The sequence below is a fragment of the Onychomys torridus genome, chromosome 19, assembly GCF_903995425.1.
Source record: "Onychomys torridus chromosome 19, mOncTor1.1, whole genome shotgun sequence".
Classification (NCBI taxonomy): domain Eukaryota; kingdom Metazoa; phylum Chordata; class Mammalia; order Rodentia; family Cricetidae; genus Onychomys; species Onychomys torridus.
The window spans coordinates 27,995,256-28,018,602 of record NC_050461.1 but is presented as its reverse complement, the minus strand read 5'-3'; the positions used below and the strand labels follow the sequence as shown (position 1 = coordinate 28,018,602).

Sequence of the window (23,347 nt, the reverse complement as noted above, 5' to 3'; positions counted from 1 at the left end):
ACTGAGGGTTAAGAAGAGCCATGTGAATAAGGTGTACATGGGGACAAACTGCATATGGCAAAAGCATGTTTTTCCATAGTGGTACATGAATAACAACAGTTGAAGTAAACTCACTCCTATCCACTACACCTAGGAGGATCATGAAAACACATTCCAAGAACAGTTCTGTATTTTGCAGATACTAGGGTCACAAGACTCTCATCTTGTTTTTTTTTACAAGCACTCAGAATCCTCACATGACTCCATTCTTGGCCTGCTTTCCCACAATGTCTATCTACTGAAAAAAATAAATGTGGAAGATGTGCATAATGGAATACTGTTAAGACAAATGATGAAATATTCCAGCTGTGATCAAATGAATGGAACTGTGTAGCATTATATCAAATGTAATAAACCAGGCACCAAAAGACAAACAGAGCATGACCTCACATATATGCTTAATCTAATAAGTATGAGCTCATTAAATTTGAAAGTAGAATTTTGATTAACAGGAATGGGCAAGAGGAGATGGGAAGGTGAGATGGGCAAATGTTGGTCACTATATACTAGCTTACAGTTAAATAGAAGTAGCTTCTGTTGTTCCATTTTCAATATTGTAAGGCACTGTACAAAAGTATAATATACTGCCTACTTCACAGAGGAAATGGCCTTGCCTAGTTTTTCCACTAAGATAAGATAATTTAAGATTTGAACAGTATACAAAGTGTATATATAACATATGGGATACCATAAATTCATGCAATTTTAAATGTCAACTAAAGAGTGATACTTGTGTCCACAGAGTTTCATGTCTTGACCTCCTTGTCACATTCCACTACCTCTTCTGGCCACTGCTCATCAGCATTGCATGTCCTATGAGTGGTTAATGAATCCTTTCATTCTCTGTTAGCCTGGTTCTAGCATGACGATAATCTCTCACCTTTGACTGGACTCTCGTATTAGGTGATGGGTGTTAAAGGCTATTGGGTGGTGGGGGGCAGGGGGTGTTGTAAGTGATTATCTGGACCATGAGAGCTAATACAGATTCTACAAGAATCTGGGTTTAGAAGACATCTCCATAGACTTTAGGCTTCACTTACTGCTCATTTCCATTTCTATTTATGTGCTTGTGTGTCTGGTTGTTTGTGTTTTTATATTGTCAGTATGTGCTTGTTTGTGTGTCTGTTTCTTTTGTGTTCCTGTCTATGTGTGTATTTGAATGTTTTTGTGTCTGTGTCTTTGTGTGTGATTTCATATGCACTTGTTAATAGTTGTGTATGTTTGTGTATCTTCGTGTTTTTTGTTTCTTTGTATTCCTATGTTACTGTGTTTATGTTTTGTGTGCATGTTTGTTTATTGTATATTATATGTGTATTTGCATATGGATTTTGTACATTTTCATGTTTGTGTGTATGTCTGTTTGCATATTTGATTTTACTGTGTGTTTGTGATTGTTGTCTGTTTTGTATGTTTTGCACGTGGTTATGTGTGTTTATGTGTCTCCCATATTTTTGTATGTTTGTGTTGGTGTCTTATGCCACAAGGACTGAGTTCTTCCAGACGACAAAAAGTATATAGTATTTTCTCTGTGTTTCCCATAATCTTTATATTTATGATAAATTAATAGCATTTGGTAAATATTTAGAAACACTAGGATGAAAACCCAAGAAAGCTGAGGTAGTAAGGCTCTTGGTTGATGAATTCACTAACTATGGTCTTGGCTAAAAAGACATCACAGGAATATGAGATTGCCTAAGCAACGTTGCTTCATAGTGCTGCCTTCTGTGTCACTAGCGCAGCAGAATGACGGGGTTTTCCTCCCGGGTCGGGAACATACCTTCACACTCAGTCTTGGTGAGGAAAGTCCCAGCTCTCCAGGGCTTCTGGTGGAATCCAGGGCAGCACCTATCACAGCTCTCTCCACACGTGTTATGCTCACACTCGCAGCGTGATTTCTAGCCACAAAGGGAGGGAAGCAGATTTTTGAGTGTTGCATAGAATCGCAGGAGAGGAGCTGTCTCTGAAAGGTGTGTGTCGAGAAGGAAAAACTCCTGGACTATGCACTAAAATGTACAGCTGGGATCAGCAAGTGCAGGACACAGCGGCAGTTCTGGGGTGACTAAAAATGTGCAGCACCAGCGTGGATGGTCCCTGCTGCAGCTGGAATCACTGGGTTTAGGTTGTGAAGAGAGTAGAGAGATCCAGTTGAAGACTGAATTCTGATTCTTCAGTCGATCGAGACTTTCTTTCCTGGGGCACATGCCTGATCTGTCTTACTTCAAAGCCTTGTTCGAAGTTTCAGAAGGGACAAAACAGGCAGTTAGTCCCCACTGAGAATCCAGGTTCTTAGGAAAAGCAGGAATTTATTATCACTGTTACCATGTTTTTTGTCTCTGTGCCCTGTGTTCTAGTCTCTATTCACAGCCTTTCTAAGACCGCTTTGGGGGCTCTCAATACTTGGGAAACACTGTTCGTCAGTGACCCCAGTAGATAGCATGGAGCAAGCTATACTCAAACCAGTCCAGAAAAAGCAGGCAGGGTCTCCCGTCTCCCTGAGAGATGACGTCATACAAATGGTTCATCAGAAAATGGGCTTTGTGTGTAATGTTACCTGTAGTAGAGTTTTAGTCAACGCCAAAAATTTAAGACAAACAAACTGGCATGGCCTTACAGACACCCACTTATTTTTGTAATTCAATATAGCTCTTCCATAGGCTTCTGCACAGTGGATGATTTTGAATTTCGCCAGTTTGTTTATGAAAGGAGAGAAACACGCTCATTCGTCTTCTTGAGGCTTTGCCCAATGCATTCATTGTCGGTAATGAAAAGTTCTACACAAAAGCTTTCAAGCCTGTTCTCCCTTGGCAGTTTCAACACTCCAGTGCTCTCCTCCACCTGATTTATTGTCCCTCCCCCACATCAGCTTCCTGTCACAGGGACACTTATCCTCTCACCTCCACGCACAATTTTCATTTCTTTGCATGATTTTTTTTTTATTTTGATTAAAAATTTTTAAAGGACTGGACAGGTGATTGACAGCAGGCATCCTCACAAAGCTAAATAACACTGCAGGCTGTCATAGCTAGAGAGACTTCAAAACAGATACCACTTTGGAACCTTTATGGGAAAAGAAAACTAATCTGTTTTCTGATGCAGTGACGGTTGGATTCAAAGTCTATCATCTTAACTGCCAGCTCCATTTCACCCTGGCAAGGCTTCCCGTTAAAGCATTTAAGTGGGGACCTGACACCCATTCACAGCATTTCCTTTCAGTAAAGCCTCTCTTGAAGTGTTTTACAGTGTGGCATTTCGTTTTGCCTAAGCGTCCTATAAATATACATACATTTGTTGCCGGATCAAGTGGACAAGCCCGGGCATGACCATAACAGATGCACATCCCGCCAACCGAAATATCCTTGACTGAATAGTAATACTGAAAGAAAAAAGAAAAAAAAAAACAGAAAGAAATGTCAGCATTGCTGTGGAGAACAGGAAGAGGGTCAGGGTAGTCAGCTCAAACTTCACTTTTGCCTTTGGACTTCCTTAGATACATTCCTGTTCTTCCTGGGGTGAAAAAACTCCCATTTTCGCACTCGTAACCCCCCAAAAGGAGGCCTTCAATTTATGTTCTATGCCTCCCTTGGGGATCTTTCTCTCCCGCCCTCCCCCCACCACCACATTACAATGACCAGGCTGGAGTACCCACTGCCACAGCAGTTTTGACCTTGAGGCTGAGGACAATAATTCTCCATAAAGTTGTTTCACACAGCTTCTCATAAAACAACCTCTTTAGTTGTGATCATGACAAACTGAGTATTTGTGAATCAGAAAGTCCTCTCTTTTACTTGATAAATTTGAAATGGAACAATACCTTTGAGGAAGACTGTGATGGCAACAATATAATTCTAATCCAGATTCACAAGAAATTTCAAAGGAAAAAGAAAGGGTAAAGTGAAATTTTGACATGCAGAAAACTTGCTTTTTTGTTATGTTAAAATGTTCTTACAACTGCTTTCCTATCTGAAATTAACACAAAGCTACAGTCATGGTCATTTTAAACTACCAGCTATTTTTAAAATACTATTCATAATTATAGAGCTGGACTAAATTGAAATTTTAATTAATGTGTATAACATTTTATAATCACTAGAGTTTTTTTTTTACATTATCATTTAGTATCCAAATAATCCTCTCAGTGAAAGAAAGCTCTCTTATTACAACTATATACAAGAAAAATTGTCAGCTTCAGTAAGAATAAAATGAACACATATCTGAGGTTCCTGACTAAAAATCATTTATTAATCTATGTATTTCATTTTCTTTCTACCCTTCTTCTTTTGTTTTAATTATGTACACATAGTATCTTGTAAGATATTTTCCTATCTTAGGTTACTTGTTATACTGAGACTTGGAAATAATGGAACATGTTGAGAAATTTAGGTAACTTAAAAGAAAAAAAAACTCTCTTTACTTAACTTCATCGCTTAACGATATAGATACAAATGGAGATAATTACTCAAGAAGCTGGTGCAGTATTATTGTAGATGCTCTTAAAATTAAGAAATTTATTTTAAGTGTAAGCACATACTGCTTTGCTTTTGAGTATGAAGAGCTGAGATGTAATATTCTGTTTTCGTATGTTTAAATTTGCACATACTGTTCATTGAGCTTGAGCATTTTCAGAAAACATATGCGTATGCTGACTTAAAGGCTCATATACAATGCAATTGTAAATAATAAATATGTAACACAACCCCCACCCAGCCCTGCAAAAGATGATTAAAAAAAGAACAGTAATTTTTTTCATTGATGTTCCCTGATGTACTTGTCAAAGAAGAATAAATTTCACAACAATAATGTTCAGACTTCTTTATGATAAGAATAAAATTAAAGATGATTTTTTTTTCAATCTGTGAAGAATCCAAACAGTGTTAAGAAATAATGATTACTTCTGCATAAGGCAATTGACAATCTGGTGAAATATAATACAAAGTAAAATTGCTTCAGGTTTCGAAAATAAAAGGCACTAGAACATCTACCATATGTGTGTGGAGATAATTAAAACTTGGTAGTTAGGCTGTGATGATGGAGAGGGTAAGCTTGGATAGGTTAAGCAATGAGTAAAACAAACAGGTGAAGAGTGATGAGGAATTGTGACACTCAGCTCACTGTGTCATCAGTCGGTCCAGTGGTGGCGGTGGTCTGGTCTTCATATTCTAGATCTACTGTTTTCCCATCAGGTTCAATTTCACCCTATCACGCTACTGCTCCCTTACACATTCAAGTGTACAGTACAGCCATCACTTTGTTAGCATGACTGTGCCTTAGGATTCAAGGCTGAATTGAAACTATTGTAATGGCTTGGTTGTGTGAGGACAGGTACTACACAAATTCATGGTTAGAGGATGGGGTACATAGGAAGGAGTCAGAATCAAAATTAGAAACAGCAAACTGGCTTGATCATCCTTCTCATAACAACCTCGGAAACTTCAGTTTGTTTGGTACTGAAAGAAAATTCACGGTTAGCTTTGATTGTCAAAGATCTGCTGATAAGACGCTTTAGACTTTTGTTTGCTCTGTTAATTTTATTCATAAAGAAAAAAGGCATCTTGTAGAATCATTTTCCCCATGGAATGGCTTTTTTAAAATAAAATTTTGTGGTTTATAATCCATTCATGGAGCCAGAATATTTGATGAGATAGCCTGATCTTTGGATCAGCAATATTGACATCTCTGAAACTTTCTGGAATAGTGCAATCTCAGTCCTGCTCTATACCTACTGAATTAGAATGTGGTTTCCACAAGAACACCAGCTATGTGCATGGTAAATATATAAAAATGTATTTCCTCATGTGGATTATGCCCAAAAGTGTTTCAAATCCCCTGTACTTCAACAAGTAGCAGCTCAGAGCCAATTGTAAAAATACAGATCCCCTAAAGTGACAGAAACTAATGCAGTGTTTTAAGAAGATTATGAACAAGATATTATGATCTTCATTTTACAAAAGAGGAAATTAAAGTTGAAAAATGTTGAAGGACTTGATAAATTCCATGTTATTAATAAGTCACAGAACTTGGATTTGAACAAAGGAGAGTGTTCTCTGTTTTAAAGTCTCTAATGATAAATGTTCTTACAAATCACAGACCAATTTCTCTCTCGATCCTTGACTGACTATTAAGAAGATGGGCATGGTGGCATTCAGGCTCCAGTATTATTCCCAACACTTACTCTTCTTGTGACAATGGGGTCGATTTCTCTGGGGTCTTTGTGAGCGAACATCATCAAGTCTGCGTTCAAGGTGCGGATCCGCTGAAATCTCAGGCGAATAAAGCGAGCAGAGGTGAATTCCAGGAGTTCAGGGGAAGGATCATCAGCGCTTGGTCTTCCATTAATCAAAGAAATGTGAATCTACATAGAGCAGAAAATGATGTACAGGGTTAGTTTTCTTCCTGCTTCTCCCCACATGGGAATTGCAGGCTTGTGTTCACACATCCAAGTAAAGTAAAGTAGTGGAGATATGTATGGTTATCTCAATAGATGTTCAGGTAACAGTGCTGTTCATCTGTTCTGTGTTCCAGATCCTACATGCTGTACTTATTTGTAATTGCTTCTTTTAAGCTATTTCATCATCTTGCTTCTCATAGCATTCCCAGAAATTAACTATTAAATCAACTCTATTTTTCTATAAACTAATGTGCTATAAATTTACTTAAGAATCTGTTATATAGTAAAAAAAAAAAAAGAACACTTGATAGGAAAATGTTAGCCATATCTGACAATACTAGGACTCTGTCATGGATTAAAAATAATTCTGAACTTGAAATCTTTCTATGACGAATGGGGACATATATCAGAGATAATATACAGGGCAAAAATGATAAATTTTGATGGAAACCAGATAAATCTTGGCTCCCAGACATTTCAATAGATTTGTTTTTGCTATGATTTATTTATTTTTTAGTAATTGATAGACCAAGAAGACAAAAATTCACACAGGCTTTTGCATACAATAAGAAAAATGGATTGTCTGAAATTGTATTAAACCTGGATGTAATGCTGACTTTTTTTAACAAAAATAATTTAGCACAATTGACATCAGAAGAAATATGATTTGATCAGAGCATTTTCCAAATATAAATAGAACTTCCCCAAATGCACAGAAAGCGGATGTGCTTGCACCAGACTACCTCAAAAGCAGATGATTCCTTTTTTTCTATTCCTCATTTTATTAGTTCTCTGAGAATTTCATATAATACATTTTGATCACATTTTCTCCCTCTTCTCAATCTTTTCAGATCTTTACCCATTCTCTCTCCCACCCAATTTTGTATATAGATTTTTTAAAGTCTATCAAGTACAGTGTGAAATGCCCATTAACTCTTGCATGCCTGGCCTTCACTGGAGCATGGTCTACCCATCATATCCATACAAGGAAATGTCTCTTCCTCCCCCCACAGGTATTAACTACTCATAAAAAAAGCAGAGAATCTACTGAAGGACAGATAAACTGTTGGTTCAAATAAAAACAACAACAACAACAACACAAATAAAGGAAGTAGGTCCTTAGTACTTTTAAGAATGATTTCAAATCATAAGAGAAAGAAAGTCAAATAATGTACAATAAATTTGAACAAAACAGGTATGGCAACATTATTGAAAAAACACAAATATAACTGACTTATTAACTGCTGGTAAAATTCTGTCATATTATAATAAGGTAACTGTTAACTAAAAGTGCACTGATAAACTCTTTTTCCAGTATTTAGGTTGAAAATGTTCACCAATATTGAAAACACCCTTTGAGAGTGAGACTAGCTTTGTATGGTCACGTGTCTTTACTTTTATGAGCGTAAAGCCAAATGGCACAAACACCTCCAACATGAATTGGGCAATACATTCCAAAATGAGAAATATACAGGGTTATTGATTTGCCACGTCCCTTTGTACAAAATAACACAGATATTATAACTCATATAAACTGAATATACTCAATAAATGCAGAGTTCCCATTGTTCACTCCCAAATTTCTTTGCCAAATCTGATTATTGGGTGTTGATATAGGCAGTTGTGAGTCCTTTAGGAGGTAATTAGCTCATAAAGGTGGCATCCTCCTGAAAGGGATTAGTGTCCTGATTAAAAAGAAAAAAAGAAAAAAAAAGATGCTAGACATCTAGTTTTCTCTTCACCAAGCAAGGACAGAAGTCCAGAGTATGCAATCCAGAAGAGAGTTCACACAATAATAGATGAGCACCATGCCAACCTCTGACCACAGCCTGCCGGTTTCTGGATATGTGAGAAATCTATTTCTCTTCCTTAAAAGTCACACGGAGTGGAAGTCTACCAGCTTGAACTCACATGGAAATACTCTTTTAGCCCTTTTTGAAACGGAGTAAAAGAAGGGAAATAAGTCGGGCAGTGGATCTCTGTGAATAGCCTGGTCTACAGAGCTAGTCCAGGACAGGCTCTGAAGCTACAGAGAAACTCTGTCTCGAAAAACCAAAAAAAAAAAAAAAAAAAAAAAGGGAAATAATTTGTTAGTGTGAGAGTGGTTCCATAAACTACGTACCTACATATTGAATTATGGGGAACAGTTAAAAATATTCTAATGGGGCTTGGGGATTTAGCTCAGTAGTAGAGCGCTTGCCTAGCAAGCGTAAGGCCCTGGTTTCGGTCCTCAGCTCCAGGAAAACAAACAAACAAACAAACAAACAAAAACTCTAATGGTTCCTATTGTATCCTATATAAAGCTAATATTATTCATGCATTAATTCAATCAGATCAAAATTGTAAAAAATATTGAAACTGGGTGGTATGTTTTGAACATACCACATGGAAATACAGACATACATACATACACACACACACACACACACACACACACCCTACTCATGTATATGTGACTAAAATGACCAGAGAACTCAAAATGGAGGATCTGAGCCTGAGCGGAAGAGAGTTCAGGGCAGTCTGTGTACACACTGCAGTCTTGACTCAGGTCAGCCTTGGAATTTTCATCTGCTTTTGGAAGACAGTATATCACCCGTGTTAATTACATTTTTTTGACAGGCAAGTCGATGAAATGTATTTCCATCCTACAATTCTACTTTTAGATAACTCCAGAGAGCATTTTACAAACGGACTGCCAATAAACTACTCCAGTCACTGGAGAAATATAGCAAACACTGAGATGAGAAACTGATTTGATGCTACACACAGACACACAAACAGACACACACACACACACACACACACACACACACATACACACACATGACTAGACCCAAATGCTTCGTGATTAAAAATATAAAAACATTCCAGCTAATTGAATCAAACTCTGATATTTAGTGATGAATCAGTTCACTAAATCGACACATTGGAGGAAGATAGAATGCATGCTCTCCAAAAAAATACTGAATCTCCCAACACTGAAGATCCTCTGCTGCTGGCGATCTGAAGAGTTATGTACATTTTCTAATATCCTAGAGTGTTGGCATCTAGCAGGTGAGCAAAAAAAGAAATGTGTTTTAAATTAAGTTGCTCTTTCAGCTTAAGGAGAAATCAATTAAATGTTCAAAAAAAGAGTAAATGATCCATGAAGCTGTTAAAACTAGTCTCCCTTGAAGGTCAACATTACCACCCACAAAAGGTTACCAGTGTTCTTAAATTTGTGCCTGAATTTCTTTCCTGTCTTCCCTCATTGCCTGACCCCACAGTGATCTGAAGGGAAAGAACTTATTGCATATGTTGGACTCTGGTTTCGGAGAGTCCTTAACATTTCCTTGATGTTGATGCTGTGGTGAACCACGATTTGCTATGTAAGAATCAGTGAATTCCTTACATTTTTTAAAGGTGTGCATGTGCTCATTTTGGCTAGTTAGCCACAGGATAGCACCATGAAATATTCAGCAAAAGAACACTTTTCCTCACAGCTTTGCTGTGTTCATCAAGTTGCTCTGCCAAGAGATCTTGTGATCATAGCTAGTCCCAAGCTGTTTCTGGGAGGAAAAAAACATCCAGCCAGCTGTTTGCTCATATCACATGCTTTTTCCTTAGTCTCTCTGTCTCTGTGTCTCTCTCTCTGTCTCTGTCTCTCTCTCCCTCCCTCCCTCCGTCCGTCCCTCCCTCCTTCCCTGTCTTTCTCTCTGTCTCTTCCTCCCTTCCTTTCTTCCCGCCCTCCCTCTCTCCCTTCCTCCTCCCTTCTTTCCTTCCTCACCTTTCTACTTTCCTCTAAATTTAATAAAAATGTTGAGTAAGTTATTTCTTCCAGCACAAGGGTGTGTAATTTCAAGATGACAGGATTGTTTTGCATACTTCTGACTTCCTATGGAGTGACAGCTGGAGGTTGTCTGTCTTCAAGGAATATGAAACATAGCGGGCTTCCTGACCACCTGTAGTGGATAGCCATCCCAGCATTGGCCTGGAAGTTCCAACCCCCACTGAGGCTTTGATAATGGTCACGCCCACAAGGCGGGGCTGAGGAGGAAGCGGAAGACCCAAGATAAAGAGGAGGGGTGCGGTCTCTTGTTTCGGGGTCGCTGGACACAGGAGGTAGACTGAGCAGAGTTCTCCAGAGAACATGGCAGGACTGCACCATACCTTTGCTAGACCCTACAACCTATCCCTTCATTTGTAAGTTACCCCACAAAATAAACCTCCCTTTTAACTACGTGGAGTGGCCTTAATAATTTCACCAATAACCACCTCTGCCTTTCTGTGAGGCCTTGGAAAGCTCTGGGACTCCAGTGTCTTCTGTAATGGTTTCTATTCCAGACACACTGGTGGGTAGACAGCCACTCTGTCACAAGAATCTGTCCCAACTGAAAATATCTAACTGTGACTATCGACTGACCTTTTAGATTTTGAAACTACTTTTCTGATAAATGTGTTTTCGTAGACTAATAAATGGGGGAAAGTTCATCAGAATGTTTAATTGCCAAATAACAACACCAGAAGTGCATGCTGATCAGCCAATGACTGTTTTCTATTAGGTAAAGCAAACTGTATGCCATGTTCTCCCAGCAGATGAGAAAGATCTCTCTACGTCTACCTTACTTTACCTTAAAATACAGTTTTAAAATATTTTATGCAACAGGTAATCACATGTCTTTAATACCAGCACTCCGGAGGCAGAGGCAGGCAGCTCTCTGTGAGTTTGTGGCTAACATGGTCGACAAATCGAGTTCCACGACAGCTAGGGCTGTTACACAGTATTACCCTGTCTTGAAGAACAAAACCAAAATCAGCTCTGGAAAACTGCCCCTTATTATGAGACTCTATCTGCTTTAGGTGGCTGGAAGTGCTGTAGTCCTAATAACTGTCTCAACGATACAAGGTTGTCATCAGAACAGGTGGACAAGAGAAGGAAGAACATTTAGAGACCAGTGATACACATCAGAAACCTTGCAGTGAGTAGTGGAAGGGATGAAGTTTCCAAAGTAGCATGTTCCCTTGGAATAGTTTCAAATCCTCTTTTTTGTCAGCAACCTCTAAGAGTGCTCCAGTGAACCAGGCACAGCACAATGAAGTCAGACTGACCCCAGACCTTCAAACGCTGGCTCCCTACATACAGAATGAGATGACCTATCCACACCCCGGGCAAAGGAAATCAGAGAATGGAAGCTATCCCGGAACCTTGCAAATCCAACCCTGTGCGGGAGAGTGAGACTATGAAAGTGATCTTGAAAAACTAGCCTAAGTGTTTCATTTTAGGGTGTGAACACAAAGGCTTTGCAGAATGGAGAGGAGCCTGGGGAAGCTTGGGAAATGGAGACAGTGTGGCACGTGTTTCACTGCCCCTAAGATAAGATAGAACTGGGGTTTGGCCCTCAAGGTCAACGGCCCCTTTTGGGGCCATGCCTCCCTTTGTGTTCCTACTTCTCCAGAGCTCCTTCCTTTCCATGCCACCTTGTTGTCCACCCCCCCCCCTTTTTGAAATAGTTGCTGCCATTTAAGGCACCGCTGTCTGAATCAGCAACTATGATTCTGCCGCTACCAGCAGCGGTTAGGCTTCAAGGGCCGTAGCTGGAAGGGAATCTGTTCCCTCCAGCTCCAACTCTTAAAAAGCTATGAAGGGAACTTAAAGAACTCAAGATTCAAAGGCTAAGGTGGAATTCTGCTCTTCAGAGGCTGAATAGCAAGTAGCTTGCCTCCCCTCCTTGCTGGTGTCCTCCAACAAGCCCGAGAGTAACATTGTGTAACAAGCATCTGTCAGACGTTGCATCCACCCTCGTAGGAGCTCTGAGGGGGCTGGTCCCAGTCTTCCTCCCTGAATAAATCCACCTGCATATTCACCTTGATATCTATAATGTACACAGCCAACATCAGCAAGATACAAATAAAAGCTTATGGCTGTTTGATGTGTTAGTTCTAGTGCTTGAGATTCTGAACTAAACCAGTAGAGTAGCATTGTTTATTTCATGTTGTAAGCGACCTATTGTCGGTGGTAGTATTTTACTCTTTTGGGGATGGCTACCACCCAGCTCCCAAATAAATCATACATGGAGGCTGATTCTTAATTATAAATACCCAACCTTAGCTTGGCTTAGTTTCTAGCCAGCTTCCCTTAACTTAAATTATCCTGACTACCTTTTACCTCTGGGCTTTTCCTTTTCTCTAACTTCTGTAAGTCTTACTCTTACTCAGTGGCTTGCTGTGTAGCTGGGTGGCTGGCCCCTGGAGTCCCCCGTCCTCCTTCTTCCCTGCCTCCTAGATCTTTGATCTCTCCTCCAAGATTTCTCCTTCTGTTTATATTCTCTGCCTGCCAGCCCCACCTATCCTTTCTCCTGGCCTTGCTATTGGCCAGTTCTTTATTAGACCAACAGGTGTTTTAGACAGACACAGTAACATAGCTTCACAGAGTTAAACAAACATAAACAAAAGTATGGCGCATTGAAATAATATTCTATGATGTTGTGGATATCGCTCTGTGTAAATAAAGTTCTGATTGCCCAGTGGCCAGGCAGGAAGTATAGGCGGAACAAGAGAGTAGAGAATTCTGGGAAGTAGAAGACTGGAGAGAGACACCGCCAGCCGCCACCATGAAAAGCAACATGTAAAGACACTGGTAAGCCACGAGCCATGTGGCAAAGTATAGACTAACAAAAATGGGTTAATTTAAGATAAAAGAAGTAGATAACAAGAAGCCTGCCACAGCCATACAGTTTCTAAACAATGTAAGTTTCTGTGTGCTTTCTTGGTTGGGTCTGAGCGACTGTGGGACTGGCGGGTAAGAGAGATTTGTCCTGACTGGGCCAGGCGGGAAAACTCTAACTACACTATGATAGCACCTGCTTTCACAAAAGTCACCAATGACCTTCATGTCATTAGCTAAAACGATCAGGTGTGCCCTCACCATAATCTACTAGTAGCAATGGAAACAATGAGTTATACCATTGACTCAGATAACAACGTGCTGTCCTCCATTTGCTCCTGCCTTGTCTGACTTTTCTCTTCTCCAACTTGCTCACTATTGCTGCTCAAGAATACCTTATCTGAAGTTTCTAGACAGAAATGTGTCACTCCAAAATGCTGCATATCTTGGATATTTTCATACACCTCATGTGATATCCTCAGAGTGAGATACATGTTTAAAGATGAAATGAATTTGTTCCATTTTGGAGTAGTTCAGTTCAGGTTTGTGGATGAGGTTGCTCAGCTTAGCTCCTTCTAATAATAGAGTGGCATGGAGCTCCAAGCTCTGCCTTTTCTTCTGCTTTTTAAATGTATATATAAACCCTTGAAAATACATAAAACCAGCACATACCAAAATTAACCCGGCCCAATGTCTATACAACCCAATGAAATATTTATATAGTTAGGATAGGAATACAGGACAGAACATGAGAAACTTCATATGAACTTTTACACTTTAAGTATCAAATATATTTTATGAACTTCTTCACCAGCAGAACAACAAATCATAGTTTTTTTTGGTTTGTTTTTCTGCTCTAATCCCAGTTACTCATACAGTCATTCCATCAGAGCCCATGGCTTTCAATACCACCAATGCTGGTGTTTTCCATCTCTAGGTCCACAGGGCTGACTTATATGAAAGGTAGAGTACAGAAACTAATTGCCTACTTACTTTACATAGCTGCCCAGTAGGAATCACAAAATGAGTTCCTGCTTTTCATTCCCAGCCTTCTCAATTTCACTAAATAACTATCTTTTCAGCTACTTCCCACCAACCACTTAGGATCACGAGATATCCTTCCATTTTGTTACATACTGTGTCAAATTTATCTGTAAATCTCATTGGTTTAATTTTCAAATATATGCAGCAGGCCATCTCTGTCTCCCACTTCCACTGAAACCATCCTGCACCACATTCTCATCATCTTAAACCCAAGGCATTACTACTGATGCTTTCTCTCTATCCTCCAGAACATGAGTCCTAAGACATTAATAAGCTCTGGAGTTTATTTTTAAACTAACATAACCTTAAGCATAATGGCCAGTTTCTGGCAAAAATTAAGGGCTAATTTAAAATTTTTGGTTGAAGCTAATCAAAGTCCTAAATGCTTAGTAAATTCAATCAACTACTCTTCTATAAAAAAAAAATTGGTTTCTTAGAATTGTTGATGAAATTGTTCTATTAATGTGAGTGTGCTATTTTCACAAAAATCAAATTAAGAGCAATAATCCTTCCTATTCCTTTAATTCAGAGCATTTTAGTTTAACTTGATTTAAATAAAGTTAAAATATTAACTCTGGCCTATTATTCCCTTTTATCATAGTTTACTAGGCATGTTAATATGACTTCAACATAAGTCAGTTTTATTACACTAAAGTTTTCTTATGGTATGCCATAGTTTTATCTGAGATGAATAAAAAAATGTGGATTGGGAAAGATATGATATTGTATTTGAACTTAGGACCTGTTAACCTTGATTAAACAAAAAAGACCTTATTCATTCATTAGTCCTATATTTTTAATAAATCAAAGAGAAATTATTAAGTGTGTCATCTTAAAAGGAGCAATTTCTGTAAAGAAAATTAGTGGGGTATGCTTGTAAAAATGCAGATGTCCTTTCATGAGCCTCAATACTCCTTCTAACCAGGATTGGAAATATTTTCTTGGTAGTATCCATCTTACTAATTTAATCTAGAGAGCCTTTGATGACTACACCACTTCATTAGACATTCACAAACCCAACTGGAATAACTACTTGTGCGTAGTTGATGATTTTAGAGTTGATTGGAAAGTGATGTTTTAAAGATGAAGTGTCAAAGACTGTGTGTGGCCCCAACTTCTTTAAACAATCTATTTCAAAACAACATGCAGATGTTAGCATAGTGAACTGTTTATCAAATATGACTCCATCGTTGACAACTCTACACTTGAGCTTCCTCTTAACACTTATTTTACTATCCCATACCAGCTGTTTTGTTCCAGGCACACACTTTGTTTCAATTGCCCCAAAACTGACATTGTTTTTCTCCATATATATATATATTTTTCTTACATTTGTCTTTCCTGGATGAAAGCTTTGCCTGCCATGAAATATTTAAACAAATTCTTCACTGTCAAATGTATTGTCATTAATAAATTGAAACATAATAAGAAAATCAGCTCTCTTCACAGAATATTTGTCATCTCTTCTTTTCACTTCTTGTTCTACTAAAATCAAAATCCTGGGCCCAAAGGTTTGCGTGATTCATCAGCCGGTTAAAGAAAAGACTCCTTGACTCTCATTTTGCAGTGGAGTAGGATGAGACTCTTTCATCTTCATACCAAAACAGACTTCACGTGGCACTGAATTTCTATGTTCCTTAGAACTGGGGAACACACAGAAGGTCTGAATTTTAAGCAAGCATATAAACAGAATCAGAAGTTCCAACTGCTTTAGGAGAACCAGTTTTCTCAAAGTCTTAGTGTTGCAGTGGTCCTGTTTTCGAAGAGATCTGCTGGTTTTCCTGCCTTCAACAGCTCAAAGCAATACAGCAAAGCATTTGTTTCTAAGTCCCTTGTTAAACACGAGCTTTGATCAGTTTCATCTGAAACGTACCCTGATGGGTAACCTGTAATTCATCTTAATTAAATGAAAGAGCATATGACTCCCACTGGTCATGATGTATAAGATGAACACTGGCCACTAAGTGCCTGAAACTTCAAAGGGAAAAACAAAAACAACAACAACAAAAAACAACATTATCAAGTGTGCATTCCACCCCTTCTTTTACTTTCTAAATCTGAAAGGTCTTTGAAATATAAGAATCCCTTTTACGTCATGTATTCTCAATGCCTTTAATGTAATAAAACAGTGACCTAAGTTGAAAATATTTTATTTACCATTGTGCTTTTCTTTCTGCAGTTCTGTAATATTTGCATGGATAAAAGAAGACTTGTCAAAATAGGTTTTCTCAATCTCTTTGGGGAGCTTCTCATTTACATTTTATCAAATGCAAATGTCATTGCTAAATCTTTGCGCTGTCAAGCCAAGAGTATAGAGGGACACAGTCATCATGTGATCTCCACTGCTAGGAAGGAATCCAAGCAGAGCAGCTCTAGAGCAAGCCATGAGGGAAAACACCAGAAGGAAACTCTCTCACTCTCCTCAGACATTTGCATTGCTCCGAATCGTGCTCTGGGTGTGTCTCAACTAGAGATAGCCTAAGAAAATAGACTCATTATTCATCTGTTCCAGTCCCTTAAGTATTCAATAGGACTTCATGTGTAGAAACAGCACCGTTTATTATTATGCAGTTACTAGATATCTAAAAACATTACTCATGATTGGAATGTGCTTACTGATGCAATATTAACCCAGCTAATGCTTCCTGGGAATGTTACCCTTTTCGAAGGAAAAGAAACATTGAATTTTAAGCAGTTATGTCCAAGTGTAGCTGAGATGTGTTCTAATTCTATTCTAACATCTCTCACTATGCACTTTAGCCCATCGTAACAGTATCCCACAAATCAGAACTTCAATAACCTTCCATTCAATGAATAACATCTGGTCATGTAGATACAACTAGAAGACTTACATTGACAGGAAACTATTCCTGATGAGTCTGCCCCAAGCATCTGCTCCCCATTTTATCATCAGACATGCTTCCATACGGTTCTGAATATGACAACCTCAATGTATTATTTCCACTTCCTCGATGTGCCTCACCCATGATTCTTCAGATTCTTTTCATGGTTCTGTTTTTCCTTAATTAATTTGCATAGGACTAGTTCTTCTAGTTCTGTCTGTTGAGCACTGCACGGTGTGGAATTATGGTTTTGCTCAAGTCCTACTCAGACACCATTGGACCAGATTGAGAACAGACCTTCTGAACGGGGACAGACTTCAGACAGAACAGAAAATGGAAGATCACTAAGCTAAAGGATAGTTCCATACCTAGTAATCCATCTAACCCCAAATCGCATTGATACAGTCTCTCTGGTTGACAAAAGCAATCTCTTGAGAAAATCAGAAACATAACTGCCTATTTTTTGGAGTTGAGGAATAAAGAATTAATATCTAGAAATCAATCAAATTCTAAATTTTTATTAATTTCAAAATAAGTGAAATTTGTGGTGAAAGTTTTGTGACATATGTATTTTATCAAGTGAGAACAAACAGTGGAATGCAAGACAATTTACACCTCGTGAATATTTTACAAAGTGGAAAGTACTAGAAGTTTAAGCTATAAGGAGGTAAAAATGTTCACACTCAAAACAAACAGCTGTGAAATTAATATGGTCTTCTTTAATAGAGATGTAAATTAGAGCAAGTCTCAAGGACAATGAGAGTGTTCCATGACCTACATTGGTAGCCTAGAACAATTGGTACCCTTAGAAGTCATATGACAACACAAAGGAAGACTAAAGTAACATTTTCCTGTTTTGTTTTCAGTCCCTGTGTGGGAACACTTGTTTAAAATTAAAATAAAATCTTGGAACAGGCGGTGCAAACACTGTGCCAGATCCTGTGTCATTCCATTGGAATAAAGCCTGCATGTGTGTTTGAAGGAGAAATTCAGTCTCTTTTCAGACTCATTCTCTGATTCAAAGCCTTCTCAGAAAGTATGTTCAGACCTCACAAGTGTGCAAATGGAAGTCTGTATGAATATCTTGATTTGATATAGTATTTTGTTATGACCACTGATAATCTCAACAGGTTTAAGGTCCCAAAAAGATCCTTCTAAAAGTAGAAAGATGTAAGAGACTTTAAAATAAAAAAGACAATAGTGATATTTGGAGAAGAGTTTAGATACAGCTCCTCAACACGGAGTGTGTTCCTTAGGCTCACCATATTCCTGATACCTCTGGCATTGTGAGTTGCTAAGTAGAGTCACCACTCCACCTGACACTTGCCTGTCCTTTATTTGAACACCTTCCCTCTCCTTTTACTTTTATTTTCAGATTATTAAATTAGAGTAGTTCCTTCCATATCTTATGTATTGTCCATCTATCTTTTATTATTTATTTTCTCTAGCTGTTGTTTAGCATTTTCCTCTCAAATACACTCTTCATCTTAAAGGAAGGCCTGTTAAGACGGAGGATGTTAAAAGGGAGATGAAACAATGGGATGCTCTAAGGGGGATGTGAAACATTCTTTCAAGAAGGGAAGCTCATTAAACTCAGGAAGAAAACAACTCAGTAACTTCAGGAAGTCCCCGAAACTGACCAGATTCACTGTGCTCTTCTATCTCAGAGCATCTATAGCTGGAAAGACTCTCAGACAATCTGAGCTACAAAGAGGCTCAGAGCAACCAAGCAGCATGGAAGAAGTAAAGACAAGTGAAATTGCCAGTAAGAAGCAGAGCAGCTCAAGTGCCTGGAAGAGGCTCAGACCAACTGAGCTACTTGGAAAGGATACTCTCCAATCTGTTGAGAACCCTTAGGCTACACAGTATGTTTTCCAGCTTTCATGAGGTATCACCCATCCTAGGGTAGACTTTTTGTATACAGCTGTCTTTGGGTAATTTCTCCTCCTTTAAGTAACACTTCACCTGTATTCTTCTACATAACCCCAGTAAACCTCATGGGTTCACCAAGCTGGACATTGGTGGTATGTTTTACTTTGGTCTGCTTTTTGTTCTCTATGTGAGGAATGTAGGTATTTGTTCACATATCCACAGGAATAGTAAGACGTGCACATGCCCTGCCTATGTTTTCATTATAAGAGAAAAAAATAACACTACCTTAAACTTGTGTTATGAGAACTAAAAGATATTCATGTGAAATTATTAGAATAGTGCATAGCTCAAAGAGAAAATTTGCAGTTACATGTTTTATTGAGATTAACAACAACAACAACAACAACAACAACAACAAAAAACATGAAATGACTATGCATTTCATAGTGTTCCCCCACTTTATCCCAGTTACCTATGGCCAACCTCTATTGCCTCAGACATGAGTGAGAGTCACAAAGTTTCTACCCACCATGGAGAAACAACTGTAAGATATTAAGTTGCTTGGATGTCAATGGAAGAACATGCATGAAGCTCATCAAACACATCCCTGTGTCTTTTTTCTTATCCACATCCAGTTTCTAAACAACCAATTAAAGAAAAAAGGATCAGTAGATGTCTAAACTCAAGCCCTCCAGGTCTGTTCTGAAACTCTTGCCCTGGGCATGGCCTGTGTTCTCATCCCTTGACAAGACGGCAGGAACTGAGATCAGAGAAGATGACCAAGTACCAACACAAAAGCTTCAGGAAGGAGAGGCTGCAGAATTACTAACATCTGGGCAGGAACTTGTAAGAGGAGAAAGATGAAAAGGGAAAGAATATGATGTAACAAGGGACCCTCTATAAATCTAAACTCAGACTGGGGCTGCTGTATTTGTGGCTTATCACTGTGATGGGCAAAGATGGCTAGATATTCTAAATGAATGGGGTTTTAAGAAAGTGTTTCACAAAGAAGTTTGAGCTTCATTTTGTACATTGGATGGAATGAGTGCCCACAGTTGTGATACCTGTCATCCATGTCCCAAATCAAGGTTCCTCCTATTACTCTGTGCAGTGTGGGTCCTAATCATTTATTTACAAAGTTTGGAGGCTGTTGGCTTGCTGCACTCTGACATCTGTAAGGCTCCAGCAGATCTTGAGTCCTTTCAAAGAAACAGAGTACACATTGGGACTTTGCCTCCCACACAAGCAGAAGATGAAGTTTTCTGCTGATTTACCAAGTACACAGTGTTCTTGTTCTTTTTCTGGCCTCTAACTAATAATTGACCACAGGAAGCTGCTGGGCCATGCCCTCAAAGAAGCTTAGAAACAGTTCACATTGTTGGTTAGCTAGTGGGGGGCAGGACAGGCTGAAACTTGGGGCCTTATTTTCTACAAGGACCTGTGCAGAATTACAAATAGTTTGAAACATTAAAAAAAAACTTTAGGAAAAAAAATGAATAAGCCACTGATTGGAGGTCATTGATCATTTTTTTTTTTTTTTTGTAAGTAATTCATCTAAAGGAGACATTGTTACACAACATTTCTTTTCTCTTTCCTCTTGATAAACACAGTGTGAATGAAAGGTAAAGGGAATAAAGGATTTAATCAATCATCCAGGGGCCAGGGCAGAATTGCTTTCTTGTATACATTTGCTGCCAAGTTCACAGTCTCAGGTTTGTTCCCAATTATTTGTAATACGTTTTCTCAGAGGAATTTATAATCGGTTGTTTAGGCACTGTTCCCCTTTTCTATTAATGACCAAAACACAACTGTTCCTCCTCAGCCCAAAGCAAGGCAGGCAAATTAGGAAATTGTTCTGGATGTTGCTGATGGTCTTGGGAGGTTTCGTGTTTGTTTGTTTTTATTCTAAACTTGCTCCAGTAAGAGCAGGGATAGGACTATCTGCGTACTTTTTTCCCTCCCTTTGTTCCTATTACCTTACTTCCAAGATAAGAAGTTCACTATCACAACGATGCTTAGGAAAACCGAAAATTTCATATGTCCAGGTAGCCGGATGTGGTTCTTGCTAACACCTGTAAACTTGCTCCTAAAAGGTCCACTGTAGGCCAGTGAATATTTATTGCCTAAATGCAATGCTTTGAACACTTAAATATCACCTTCACCTGCAATCTCTGGTTCCCCAGTGGCTTCTGCTCTAGGTTTTCATGTCCCTCACCACCAGCATAACAGTCATCCTTAGGCTGACTCAGGTTTAAGGGTGAGAAGGCAGACACAGACCCATAACCAGGAGGAGTCATCCCTTGTTGGTTAGCTAAGCATGGCAACTCTAAAACCCTGTTCAAAGTAGGTAGTGACCTGAGCACCTATGCAGACATGATGTCTTGCCTCTTTCTGTTCCAAACATTTTACTATGTCCTATAGGTACAGAGATCACAAAGGTCATGCTATGCTTCCTGTCTTTTTTCACAGTGAGACTGGATATACTTCTTGGGAACCAGCTTTAAAAATAATCTCAGGCCTCTGATAGTGCTAGTATTGACTGGATTTTACATATAAGATTTCTGATCAACAATAACCTCTTCCCAATCCTGGAAATTCATTTCCATTCCTGTTTCTAGCTATAACTAGACCTTTTGATTACAATATCATACAATCATTCCATCCTTTGTTTAGGTGGAATCAAATTGAAAATGCTGACATTAATCCACACACCTAAGAACACCTGATTTTTGACAAAGAAGCCAAAATTATACAATTGAAAAAAGAAAGCATCTTCAACAAATGGTGCTGGCATAACTAGATATCTACATGTAGAAGAACGCAAATAGATCCATATCTATCGCCATGCACAAAACTCAAGTCCAAATAGATCAAAGACCTCAACATAAATCCAGTTACACTGAATCTCATAGAAGAGAAAGTGGGAAATAGCCTTGAATGCATTGGCACAGGAGACCACTTCCTAAATATAACACTGGTAGCACAGACACTGAGAGCAACAATTAATAAATGGGACCTACTGAAACTGAGACACTTCTGTAAGGAAAGCATACTGTCAATAAGACAAAAAGGCAGCCTACATAATGGGAAAAGATCTTTATCAACCCCACATTAGACAGAGGGCTGATTTCTAAAATATATATACATTAAAAAAAAACTCAAGAAACTAGACAGCAAAGTATCAAACAATCCAATTTAAAAATGGGTTACAGAGCTAAATAGAGAATTCTGAACAGAAGAACCTCAAATGGTGGAAAGACATTTAAGGAAATGTTCACCATCCTTAGTCATCAGAGAAATGCAAATCGAAATGACTCTGAGATACCATCTTACACCTGTCAGCATGGCTAAGATAAAAAATACAGAGAACAGCTTATGTTGGAGAAGATGTGAAGAAGGGGAACACTCCTCCACTGTTGATGGGAATGCAATCTTGTACAGTCTCTTTGGAAATCAGTATGGCTGTATCTCAGAAAATTAGGAATCAACCTACCTCAATACCCAGCAATACCACTCTTGGGCATATACCCAAAAGTTGCTCAACCACACCACAAGGACTTTTGCTCAACCATGTTCATAGCAGCATTGTTTGTAATAGACAGAACCTGGAAACAGCCTAGATGCCCTTCAACAGAAAAATGGATAAAGACAGTGTGGTACATACACACAATGGAGAATTATGCAGCAGTGAAAAAGAATGACATTGTGAGGTTTGCAGGCAAATGGATGGAACTAAAAAAAAAATCATCCTGAGTGAGGTAACCCAGATTCAGAAAGACAAACACAGTATGTACTCATTAATAAATGAATATTAGACACAAAGCAAAGGATAACCTAGCTACAATCCGCAACCCCAGAGAAGCTAGGTAAAGAGGAGGACACTAAGAAGGACACATATGGATCACCCCAGGAGGGCAAAAGGGTTAAGATCTCCTGGGCAAACTGAGATGGGGAATTGAGGGGAGGGGATAGGAGGGGATGGTAGGTGGGAACATGGGAGAGAGATGGGGAGGGAGAGCAATGAAAGACATATCTTGACAGACTGTATCATTAAGGGGATGGGGAGAAATCTGTAGCTAGGGAAAACCCCAGAAACTCACAAGATTGCCCCCCGCTAAGACTCAGAGCAATGGTGGAGAGGGTGCTTGAACTAGCCTTTCTCTGCACTCAGATTGGTTTCTACCCTAATTATCATCATAGAACCTACATCCAGTGACTGATGAGACCAGATGCAGAGACCCACAGCCAAGCACTTGGCCAAGATCCTGGAGTTCAGTTGAAGAGAGGGAGGAAAGATTATAAGAGCAAGGAGGGGTCAGAATCATGATGGGAAAAACCACAGAAATAGCTGACCAAAGCTATTGGGAGTTCATGGACTCTGGACTGACAGATGGGAAACCTTCATGGGACCGAACTAGGTCCTCTGAATGTGGGTGAAAGTTGCATGGCTTGATGTGTTTGTGGGTCCTCTGGCAATGGGACCAGGACTTACCCTGGGTACACAAACTGGGTTTTTAGACA

At 38.9% G+C, this 23,347-nt stretch overlaps 1 protein-coding gene across 1 annotated transcript in view; it reads right to left on the bottom strand.

The window, feature by feature from the left end:
* Lama2 (laminin subunit alpha 2) overlaps nucleotides 1-23,347 on the bottom strand; it is a 577,324-nt gene that overhangs the window by 346,612 nt on the left and 207,365 nt on the right. The window contains 3 exon segments of the mRNA XM_036168737.1: nucleotides 1,817-1,934; nucleotides 3,323-3,412; nucleotides 6,209-6,388. Coding sequence (XP_036024630.1) covers nucleotides 1,817-1,934; nucleotides 3,323-3,412; nucleotides 6,209-6,388 — 388 coding nt within the window.